Source organism: Chelonia mydas, chromosome 1 (genome assembly GCF_015237465.2).
Source record: "Chelonia mydas isolate rCheMyd1 chromosome 1, rCheMyd1.pri.v2, whole genome shotgun sequence".
Taxonomy (NCBI): domain Eukaryota; kingdom Metazoa; phylum Chordata; order Testudines; family Cheloniidae; genus Chelonia; species Chelonia mydas.
In genome coordinates, this window is record NC_057849.1 from 259,571,213 (window position 1) to 259,582,966 (window position 11,754).

Here is an 11,754-nt window from a genome sequence, read left to right on the forward strand (position 1 = left end):
GGCTGAGCCCAAAATGAGCCCTTAAGCCCTTGTTGCTCCGTGTGGCATTTGTACACCCTGTCACAGATGGTAAAATATGTTAGGTACTTCATTGGTGTCTTTATATTGCATAATGGTAGCACATTTTTGGATCTCTATGGCTCTTAAAACAGTAGTTCTCAAACGTTTGTACTGGTGACCCCTTTCACATAGCAAGCCTCTGAGTGTGACCCCCCCTTATAAAAAGTGTTTTTAATTTATATATTTAACACCATTATAAATGCTGGAGGCAAAGCGGGGTTTGGGGTGGAGGCTGACAGCTTGCGACCCCCAAGGTAATAACCTCACGACTCCCTGAGGGGCCCCTACCCCCAGTTTGAGAACCCCTGTCTTAAAAGATTGGTCCATGATTCCAGGTCTCTTGGTTTGGTCAGTTCTGTGAAAAGAGCATCTACATCACATATCACTCATGTTTTTAGACCTTTGCTCTGTTCATGGACCCTTTCTGGGAACTTCTAAATCAGATTCCATTGTTCATTCAGGAACCACAGCTGCATAGCAGTCAAATCTAAAGCAAACAGAGGAAAAATACATAAAATCAATTTGTAGGTAGTTGTATAAAGTACTGTGACCTAAGACATAAGTTGAAAAATAATGACTTTAATGCCTGTAGAATCATATGTTCTCACATGAAGCATGGTGTACCCGCCCCCCTTAGGTGGTTGCCATGGCAATGGGGCATAGCTTTCATTATTTTAATGAAAAAATTACCCAAGATTGAGTGAAGATGTATTCATTTGTAGTCAAAATATGGCCCATATCTCTTTTTCATCCAGTGTCTACTCTTACATGCATTGTTTCCTTGGAAACCATACAATTCCATCTTAAAACTGCCACGCATAAAGGTCAACCACCTATTTTTGTAATGTGTATGCATGGACTTTTTTTTTGTTGCCTTTTACAGTGTGGTAATATTGGTATAACTTTAATGCCAATAAAGTGTACTTGAATGGAATTGTGTGGGGTGAGTGCAAATGCATAGTGTGTCAAAGCACCTGCAACAATGTATGCCTGAGCAAGTACTTTTTTTTCTTTCTTCTGAGCTCTTTTGTTTTGATGGAATTGAGCATCACCTTAAGGTTCCCCTTTTCATATCAGGGTAAGTTCAGAGAGAGATCATATTAAAATGCAGAATGAAATTATGGCAGTTCAGGTGAAAGATGACTGTAATAACAGCAGCTCTTCAGAAACCCCTCCCCTAAAAGTGAGGTTCCTGTGGGTGTAACTGGCAAGACCAATGGGTTGGATCTGCTTCTTACATTTTCAGAGCAATTATCTAAGAGCTCTTGGAATTAGCTCAACCCAAAGAGATCTCCAGTATAAAACCAAGATAACTCTGCAATGGTTGGTTTCAGAGTAGCAGCCGTGTTAGAATCATAGAATCATAGAATATCAGGGTTGGAAGGGACCCCAGAAGGTCATCTAGTCCAACCCCCTGCTCAAAGCAGGACCAAGTCCCAGTTAAATCATCCCAGCCAGGGCTTTGTCAAGCCTGACCTTAAAAACCTCTAAGGAAGGAGATTCTATCACCTCCCTAGGTAACGCATTCCAGTGTTTCACCACCCTCTTAGTGAAAAAGTTTTTCCTAATATCCAATCTAAACCTCCCCCATTGCAACTTGAGACCATTACTCCTCGTTCTGTCATCTGCTACCATTGAGAACAGTCTAGAGCCATCCTCTTTGGAACCCCCTTTCAGGTAGTTGAAAGCAGCTATCAAATCCCCCCTCATTCTTCTCTTCTGCAGACTAAACAATCCCAGCTCCCTCAGCCTTTCCTCATAAGTCATGTGCTCTAGACCCCTAATCATTTTTGTTGCCTTTCGCTGGACTCTCTCCAATTTATCCACATCCTTCTTGTAGTGTGGGGCCCAAAACTGGACACAGTACTCCAGATGAGGCCTCACCAGTGTCGAATAGAGGGGAACGATCACGTCCCTCGATCTGCTCGCTATGCCCCTACTTATACATCCCAAAATGCTATTGGCCTTCTTGGCAACAAGGGCACACTGCTGACTCATATCCAGCTTCTCGTCCACTGTCACCCCTAGGTCCTTTTCCGCAGAACTGCTGCCTAGCCATTCGGTCCCTAGTCTGTAGCGGTGCATTGGATTCTTCCATCCTAAGTGCAGGACCCTGCACTTATCCTTATTGAACCTCATCAGATTTCTTTTGGCCCAATCCTCCAATTTGTCTAGGTCCTTCTGTATCCTATCCCTCCCCTCCAGCGTATCTACCACTCCTCCCAGTTTAGTATCATCCGCAAATTTGCTGAGAGTGCAATCCACACCATCCTCCAGATCATTTATGAAGATATTGAACAAAACCGGCCCCAGGACCGACCCCTGGGGCACTCCACTTGACACCGGCTGCCAACTAGACATGGAGCCATTGATCACTACCCGTTGAGCCCGACAATCTAGCCAGCTTTCTACCCACCTTATAGTGCATTCATCCAGCCCATACTTCCTTAACTTGCTGACAAGAATACTGTGGGAGACCGTGTCAAAAGCTTTGCTAAAGTCAAGAAACAATACATCCACTGCTTTCCCTTCATCCACAGAACCAGTAATCTCATCATAAAAGGCGATTAGATTAGTCAGGCATGACCTTCCCTTGGTGAATCCATGCTGACTGTTCCTGATCACTTTCCTCTCATGTAAGTGCTTCAGGATTGATTCTTTGAGGACCTGCTCCATGATTTTTCCAGGGACTGAGGTGAGGCTGACTGGCCTGTAGTTCCCACGATCCTCCTTCTTCCCTTTTTTAAAGATTGGCACTACATTAGCCTTTTTCCAGTCATCCGGGACTTCCCCCGTTCGCCACGAGTTTTCAAAGATAATGGCCAAGGGCTCTGCAATCACAGCCGCCAATTCCTTCAGCACTCTCGGATGCAACTCGTCCGGCCCCATGGACTTGTGCACGTCCAGCTTTTCTAAATAGTCCCTAACCACCTCTATCTCCACAGAGGGCTGGCCATCTCTTCCCCATTTTGTGATGCCCAGCGCAGCAGTCTGGGAGCTGACCTTGTTAGTGAAAACAGAGGCAAAAAAAGCATTGAGTACATTAGCTTTTTCCACATCCTCTGTCACTAGGTTGCCTCCCTCATTCAGTAAGGGGCCCACACTTTCCTTGGCTTTCTTCTTGTTGCCAACATACCCTGAAGAAACCCTTCTTGTTACTCTTGACATCTCTTGCTAGCTGCAGCTCCAGGTGCGACTTGGCCCTCCTGATATCTTTCCTACATGCCCGAGCAATATTTTTATACTCTTCCCTGGTCATATGTCCAATCTTCCACTTCTTGTAAGCTTCTTTTTTATGTTTAAGATCCGCTAGGATTTCACCATTAAGCCAAGCTGGTCGCCTGCCATATTTACTATTCTTTCGACTCATCGGGATGGTTTGTCCCTGTAACCTCAACAGGGATTCCTTGAAATACAGCCAGCTCTCCTGGACTCCCTTCCCCTTCATGTTAGTCCCCCAGGGGATCCTGGCCATCTGTTCCCTGAGGGAGTCGAAGTCTGCTTTCCTGAAGTCCAGGGTCCGTATCTTGCTGCTTACCTTTCTTCCCTGCGTCAGGATCCTGAACTCAACCAACTCATGGTCACTGCCTCCCAGATTCCCGTCCACTTTTGCTTCCCCCACTAATTCTACCCGGTTTGTGAGCAGCAGGTCAAGAAAAGCGCCCCCCCTAGTTGGCTCCCCTAGCACTTGCACCAGGAAATTGTCCCCTACGCTTTCCAAAAACTTCCTAGATTGTCTATGCACCGCTGTATTGCTCTCCCAGCAGATATCAGGAAAATTAAAGTCACCCATGAGAATCAGGGCATGCGATCTAGTAGCTTCCGTGAGTTGCCGGAAGAAAGCCTCATCCACCTCATCCCCCTGGTCCGGTGGTCTATAGCAGACTCCCACCACTACATCACTCTTGTAGCACACACTTCTAAACTTAATCCAGAGACACTCAGGTTTTTCCACAGTTTCGTACCGGAGCTCTGAGCAGTCATACTGCTCCCTTACATACAGTGCTACTCCCCCACCTTTTCTGCCCTGCCTGTCCTTCCTGAACAGTTTATAACCATCCATGACTGTACTCCAGTCATGTGAGTTATCCCACCAAGTCTCTGTTATTCCAATCACGTCATAGTTCCTTGACATCACCAGGACCTCCAGTTCTCCCTGCTTGTTTCCAAGGCTTTGTGCTAGTCTGTATTCGCAAAAAGAAAAGGAGTATAAGGTGCCACAAGTACTCCTCAGCAATGGCTATCCATCCAAGCTCACAAACCTCCCAGTTATCCAATCCCTAGAACAATGTTGCCATCTAGTGTCTCCAAAGAGCCCCTGATTTCTGCAAGTCCCAAGAGAGGCAAAGACTCTTCTGTCTGTGTCCAGGAACACATTAAAATAGTTTTACACATGGCTAGTATGAACCAAAATGTAAAACAAAAAACAGATTTAACATTATAGATTTGAAGTTCTTGATAAAAGTTTGAGTTGAAAGGGGGAAAAGTATGTTGCGTTGCTCAAAAATAACCAACTTTAACCAAGTTAGGAAGGGAACTCTCCCCTTCTCAGCTGGAGAGAAGGTAATCATTACAACAATGGGGAAGTAAAGCTAGGAATAACATGTATATATTTATGTCTGTGTATGGAGGGTTTCAAGAGTTATATGAAGGACCACCTCACCACAGGAGAGGAAAAACTAGGTTGAGAGGTGCTAGAAAGGAAAACATGGTTGGCCCAGGAAGCCAGTGCTTCGTGCTAGTTAGTAGTACTAGGTTTTAACCTCAACACACTTTGCTTTTCTACCACTCTATGAAGCATCCTCAATTTGTCTCAAACTCATTCAGCTAATTTACATTGCTGTTTGGTAATTTTACGTGTCACCAAGCTTTTGAATCTGACAAGGAAGATGCACATAGTACAACTACCTTTCATCACATTCGCTGGACCCAGAAATGAGGCACACTTAACTGTGGAAATCAATCACATTACTCATTTCAGTTCCCAGTGTATATCTGTCTTGGCTTTTGACAGCCTATAGCAGTCCTGATAAAATCCAAATGATTATGCTGGGCAGGGGAAAGCATCTTGAGGAGTTAGTGGAGGTTACATCCACCCCCACTATTTGGCTCTAATGACACTTGAACCCTCCCAAACACTGGAACCTTTAGGGTTGAAGGTGGGGGGGAAGATGGCTAAACTCCAGCTGTTTTCATAGAATCAGAAGCGACCAGGAGTGTTCCTTCCCATGTGTGTTTGGCCTAGAGATTGCAAAGTTTCCTCAGATTCAGACCTGGCTGGAGTGATTTGTCATCTCTCGATCAGACTACCACAATGAGCTTGGCATGAGGCTTTACCTTAAATCCATTTGGAAGATGAAACTAGAGCAGAATGCAGCAGCTGACTTGTTAAATAAAATAGCTCTGTGAGTACATTACATCTGTTCTCTGGGACATGCACTGGCTGCCTCTTGGCTTTCAAGTAGTTTGACTTCTCAAACCCTAAATGGCCTGGGACCTTTCTACTTGAGATGCCACCTCTCTTCGTGTGATACTTCTATACTTGAGATCAACAGAGGAGCTGTTGGTAGGGCATTCTCCATGAAGACCCCATGACTTTGGAGTTCATACCCTCTTCCCTTCATTGAAGTAGGCAGTCGGGGATAGTACTTTTTTCGAAGTTGGGTGGATCATGAAAGGTTGAAGACCTTGATTTACTGACTAAGGGGAAAGCATGTTGCTGGGTTCCCCCCCCCCTTTAGTATTCCAGCATGTATGCTAAGCAAAGAATAGTAGCCACATTTACATTCATAATCCACATACTTACAAGTGTCCCTCAGGTCTCTTTTGTGAAACATTTAAGATATACAACATATTGAGGGCATTAAAGAAAACCCAATTTTATTCTCTGGAGAAATTTAAAAAACCCAGCCACAGTAGAAATTGATGATTTGGTAGGTGGTGCTCTTCTCTCTGAATTACTATTGCATGGGCTACAGTGGTGGTAGGTGCTAGTGAAATCTTTCCAAATAAGCACAGATTTGAGGTCTTGACCTCTTGTGCTCCTTAGGAATCCTCTGGTATTTTTCTTACAAGCTGTCTTTGCTCTTAAAAGGGCCAATTACTACATGGAGAACAGCTAGAAAATAAATGTTTGAAGGAAAGTTTCTAGAATATGAGACAAATCAGCACTCATATCAGGGGAGAGTTTTGCCCTGTTTCCCTGGATATTGTCTGTCATATCGGAAACTAGCATCTGATAAGCAGATTGTGTCTCCTTCAGGTGAGAATCTAAGCCTAAGAATAATAGACCTAAATGAAGTTTAATAAACTGTTTTATTTAACAATAAATAGGAATTGTAACAAGCAAATGTCATTTTTAAGTCCTTGTGAGAGGCAAACATTCTAGTGAACTCTTCCCTTCCTATGAATCCCATCCTTTCCCGCCTGGCTGTTGAGGCAGTTTAAGGCCCACGAGGCCAGCAGCTTCCTCAGTGGAGCGCTCTCCTTTGGCGTGGTACTCTTGGTGAAGCGCTAGGTGTTGACGGACACTGCGCAGAAGACAGAGATAAGTAGCAGCCTGGAAATGCAGCTCATGCTGGGCCCTGCAGAGCTTCTCACTGGTGACCTGCAGGCAGGAGGAAGCCAGACAACAGGCTTAGCACATGCCCGACCGGCAGACCAGCTAAAGGGCCCCTGCTGTTCAACACCCGCAGTGACCTTTCTGCCGCCAGCGTCCCCCACCAAGGGGAGGGCGTGTATAAAAACGGCACCCGGGGGCTGGCTGAGCGCCACGTGCTCGCTCCCGTGAGCGCTGCGCAGCCAGCGCCCGGCTCCTGCAGCGGCGGGACTGTTGTGTCCACTCCGCTCCACTCCGGAGGCCAAATTCTGCCCCGCTCGGGCAGCCGGCTCGGGTAACCGGCAAACCAGGGCCCGGGCTGAGGCCCCCGGGCGAAGAGCGCGGCCTGACTTTGCGGTTCGGGGCGCGGCCCCCCGCGAGGCGAAGAACGTGGCAGCGGAGCCCCGGCCAGGTTCCCGCTGCAGGGGGCAGCAGAGAGCAGCGCCCCGCCCTGGCTCGTGGTGTGTGCGGGCGGGGGACGGCCTCGGAGCCCTGCCTGGAGTTTCGCGAAGCTCCCCAGGCCACGCGGGAGGGGCGGAGCCACGGGGGTGTTGCCGGCAGCTTCCTACAGGAGGGGGAGGGGGAGGCTCGGCTCGGCCAGCGGCGTCCCGCCCCGTACCCGGTGGGCGCGGAAGGCCTCCCTGAGGTGCCGATAGGCCGCTGTGTCCCGGTAGGGGCGGCCCGCCTGGGCGCTCACGTAGCGCAGCTCCCGAACGAGGCTCCGCAGGGTACGGACCGGCGAGCCCAGACCCGCCATCTTCTTGATCTTCCCCCTCTGCGCCCGTCTCTCTGTGCCCTCAGCCAATGGGGTGCAGCCGCCTCACCAATCAGCCAATGGGAAGCAGCCACCTGGCGCCGACTCCTCCCCAATTAGGGGAGAGCAATAGAGCGCTAAAAAACGCAAACAAACCCGGGGAGGCGGCGCAATCGGGCGCTGAATTACCCATCGCGGTCAGGGTGGGGGGGCTGGAGAGGGCAGGCGCCGCACGAGCCGGCAAACAGCCCTCAGGAGAGACACCGCCAGGCTGCGCTATAGAGGGCCGAGTTGCATGAGCGGGGCCACCAAAAGCGCTGGCAGGGCGGACTATCGAGCACCGAGGCGGATTTGCAATTGAGGGAGGGAGCTTCGGGGAGTCGCGCTGGCTGCGTTGCAGGGCGGCGGTTCTGGCGCGGTCTTTGCCTCCAGCCCCAGCGCCCCCCCCCCGGCGTCCCGTTTATTGCCCGAGTTCGGAAGGGGGGGCAGGGGGCCGCTGTCCCACAGCGCTGTCGGGTCCCTGCGCCGCCAATGCGCCTGTCCCGTCCCCGGGGCCGCCGCGCACCCGGGCCTTGCGGGCGGGGGGCTGCGGCGCGGTGTCCCCCACGCCCAGAGATCCCGCCGGGCGGGGCCCCGGCCCCCTTTGCCAGTCGCTGAGTCCCAGACACCGCCCTACTTCCCTGTGTTCCCTGCAGGGGCCTGGCGCATTTACCGCCCCACCGCGGGGCCGGCGCAGCTCGGGTTAGTTTGTCTGGCTTGCCAAGCCCGCAGGCCTCGGCCGCTGCGCCGGAGGGAAATTAGCCCGTAACACGTTCTGAATCAAACGGGGTGTGGACGCACAAGCCCACCCCGCCACGTGACCCTGCCCGCACAGAGCGAAATGGCTCCAGCAGGCTGGCGAGTGACGAGCTGAGACAGGGACACTGAGTCGGGGTTCTCATGCGGGGCAGGAGACCGGGAATTCAATAATCCAGGCTAAACTAGTGACTTGCACTTTTCCTTCTGTGTTTTACATGAGCTTTAGGCATCTGAGCTATTTCTAAGCCTCCTTTGCTGTATTTTGAGTGCCTGGAGTCTTAGGACTGATGAGTAGCACTTTAATTACAAATGAATGTTTGCAGTCCTAGTGTCTAGTGAGCAGATCTACAGCAACAAACTGGTCTGCACAGCTCAGTGCCACAAGCTAGTGTTACTAACTTTTATTTTATTTTGAATTTTGCTATCTGTTTTTGTATGAGCCCAACCACTGGAGTCAAATGAGTCCATGAGCCTCTCAGCTTTAATTTAAAAGTTTCTATTTCTTACGTAGGAAAAAACCTCAAAAACATGAATTCTAAAAGCTAAAAAAGAAAACCCACCACCAACTCTCCCCCAAACAACATCAACCCCACCCCCCCCGCAAAAAAAACCCCCAGTCAAACAAAAATACACACCTCTCCCCTTCATCCTCTGGAGCACAGGACATTCATTATTTTCTGCCGTTTATTTCATTCTTGTGCTGGTCAGTTCAGGCTTCTGAGTGTCATGTTGATGGACTTAGCCTCTTTTTCAATTGGTCTGTAGAATGTGTCTCTTAAGTAGCCTGTTCATATGATCACTTGCCATGGAAGTCATGTTGTTGTCATTCTTAATGTGTGTCCTAAATATGTCAATTATCTTCATGTCACAGTTAGATTGTTCTACTTCAGAGTTTCTGATGTTGCAAGAAACTCTTTCCAATGGACTCAGAAGATCTTCCATAGACATTTACTATGAGTTGATTTTCATATCAACGTCTTTTATAGATTTCCATGATGTCATAAAGGAGGGAAGGCAAGATGCTAGCATTAAAAAACAGCAACATATTTTTGTATGAGGGTCAATCTATGTTACTTTTTCAAATCTTTTCAAGTTTGTGAACATTTTTGGTGTTTTTTTATATTTGTTGTGTGACAAATAGCATGGTGTCATCATCATTACACATCTCACTCCTTAGCTAGGTAAAATAACTTACTTCTTCTAGTGCAGGAGTGGGCAAACTACGGCCCGCAGGCTGGATCTGGCCCACCAGCCGTTTTAATCCGGCCCTCAAGCTCCTGCTGGGGAGTGGGGTCTGGGGCTTGGCCTGCTCCAGCGTTCCAGGGAGCAGGGTCGGGGGCCATTCCACAGGGCTCCTGGAAGTAGCGGCATGGCCCCTCTCCAGCTCCTACGCGTAGGGGCAGCCAGGGTGCTTCTCTCTACACGCTGCCCCTGCAGCTCCCATTGGCTAGGAACCACAACTAATGTGAGCTGCAGGGGCAGTGCCTGTGGACGGGGCAGTGTACAGAGCTGTCTTGCTGCACCTCCACATAGGAGTCAGAGAAGGGACATGCTGCTGCTTCCAGGAGCTGCCTGAGGTAAGCACTGCCCGGAGCGCGCACCCCTGAGCCTCTCCTGCCCCCCTAACCCCCTGCCCCAGCCCTGATTCCCCTCCTGCCCTCCAAACCCATCAATCCCAGCCTGGAGCACTCTCCTACACCCCAAACTCCTCATCCCCAGTCCCACCACAGAGCCCACACCCCCAGCCAGAGCCCTCACCCCCCCGAGCCCCCTCACAAACCCCGAACTCCTCATTTGTGGGCCCCATCCCAGAGCCCTCACCCCCTCCCTCACTCCAACCCCCATTTTCTGAGCATTGATGGCCCGCCACACAATTTCTATTTGCAGATGCGGCCCTCGGGCCAAGAAGTTTGCCCACCTGTTTTCTAGTGGTTGTTCATCCAGTCTAATGGTTGCTTTTGGGACATTGATAGCCATATATTTTGTCTTCCACTTGTTAATGAACCAATCAACTCGTTTTGCTGAATCTGCCCAAAGCTATGTTCCCAGAGTGGGGGAGGGGCGGGCAACCAGAGGGGTCTATCTTATTGAACCTGATCGCCATATAATATTATCAACCCCAAGCGCTAAAAAAACTTTAAAATAAGACATTTGGGGTTATTTTCATTTGCTTTTTGGGATGTGGGTAAATAAAAAAACCCACGTTTAATAAAGTCTCATAAGTTTGAAGCCAAACCAATGGTATTTAAATGCTTGGCGTTGACACAACTGTATGTTGCTCAGGTTCAGTAAGATGGAGTGTGGTTCCTCCCCCCACTGTGGGGCAGTCAGTCAAAGACACTCTCCGCTGGGAGGGCGAGCTGTTACACTTCAACTCAGCTCACTTCAAGTGTTCAGCGTTATGCATATGGCTCTATTTTAATGACTTCAGTCCACCCCCCGCGTTGAAAGCACACTGTGCAAAGACTTGTCCCCAGCAAACAGATAAATTTGGGGAAGGGGAAAAAATTCTCTTCACCCCAGATGGGACTCGAACCCACAATCCCTGGCTTAGGAGGCCAATGCCTTATCCATTAGGCCACTGGGGCTCCCACGAAGCGCAATTCTTCCTTCCTTCATTTCTCCCTACATCCGACCCCTCCTCCTTTTAATGAACGCCGATTGGCCAATCTAGTAGCACTCGCCTGTCAACTGTAGACAGGAAGCTGTGCGCACAGCCTTCTGGGACGTATCGTGTCTGCACACCAACGAGGCGCACTACGTCACGGGAATGGCCGCTCTCCCTGCACGGAACGCTGGGAAGTGTAGTTTTACCCGAAGACCTTGGGGCGATGATGGCGCTGGGGGCGGCGCGTGGCCTTGGAACCTGGCCCCGACGTGGAACTGGGGAGGCCACGGAGCAAAGCGGGCGGCCCCGCTGCGTGCCAGGACCGCCACCGGGCGCTCGCCGCCGCGGCCGGGAGGTCATGCCGCGCCCCCGCTCGGCGCCGCCCCCGGCTGCCACATGCTGGGGGGCCCATAAGGGGAGCAAGCGGCGCCGCTACCAGCCCCGGGCGGACTGAGTTTTCCGGGGCACGGTCAGCAGCTTCTGACGCGCGGGGTCGGGGTTAATTGATCAACCAAACCTGGGCCGACATTTCCCCCGGCTAATTTAAGGCGCGCCCCTCTGCAGTCGCAGGCGGGCTGGGCGAACACTGATGGGCCAATGGAAGTTCAGTGCGGGGCTCTTCTTCAGTGTCAGAAACGAGCAGATTAGCTACAGCCCGGGGGGGCTAGAGCAAAGCTGAGAACAAGACCTAGCGGCCCAGCACCGCCACCATGTGCAGAGCCAGCCCGTGAGGGTGGGAAGGGGAAGATAAAATGTAGTTTAACACCCCTGCCTTTACACGTTTGTTTAATCATAGCTACCAGTCCCCCCCGCCCGGTGTAGTTGTGAATCTTCCTCCCGCTCTGTCCCATTATTGCTGCTTGCAGGCTGAAGCTGAGGCGTTCTTCCCCCAACAGTGGGGGATTGATCATGTTACCTGGCAGTGGGTCTCTGATG

The 11,754-nt window shown here is 50.3% G+C and overlaps 1 protein-coding gene and 1 non-coding gene across 3 annotated transcripts; both read right to left on the reverse strand.

The window, feature by feature from the left end:
- Window positions 1-79: 79 nt before the first annotated feature.
- FMC1 (formation of mitochondrial complex V assembly factor 1 homolog) lies at window positions 80-7,526 on the reverse strand. Of its 2 annotated transcripts, XM_037883246.2 has the most exons (3): window positions 7,278-7,526; window positions 6,487-6,667; window positions 80-547 (listed from the first exon to the last, which is right to left on the reverse strand). In XM_037883246.2, the coding sequence occupies exons 1-3, from the start codon at window positions 7,413-7,415 to the stop codon at window positions 495-497; spliced, it is 372 nt and encodes a 123-aa protein (XP_037739174.1). In that variant the 5' UTR covers window positions 7,416-7,526; the 3' UTR covers window positions 80-494. The 2 variants fall into 2 exon arrangements, with proteins under 2 accessions (XP_037739174.1, XP_037739177.1); XM_037883249.2 differs by lacking the exon at window positions 80-547 and having other exon boundaries at window positions 6,357-6,667; window positions 7,278-7,498.
- A 3,199-nt stretch (window positions 7,527-10,725) lies between these two features.
- TRNAR-CCU lies at window positions 10,726-10,798 on the reverse strand. The gene has a single exon. It is a non-coding gene; the product is annotated as a tRNA-Arg (tRNA).
- Between the last annotated feature and the right edge of the window lie 956 nt (window positions 10,799-11,754).

What these genes read in the sequence shown, in the direction of transcription:
- FMC1 (XM_037883246.2), bottom strand. Translation starts at nt 7,415, where the DNA reads ATGGCGGGTCTGGGCTCGCCGGTCCGTACCCTGCGGAGCCTCGTTCGG. An exon ending in AGGCCTTCCGCGCCCACCGG is followed by an intron (nt 6,668 to 7,277) that starts GTACGGGGCGGG and finishes TCCTGCCTGCAG; the next exon opens with GTCACCAGTGAGAAGCTCTG. An exon ending in TAAACTGCCTCAACAGCCAG is followed by an intron (nt 548 to 6,486) that starts GCGGGAAAGGAT and finishes TGTTTGCTTTAG; the next exon opens with ATTTGACTGCTATGCAGCTG.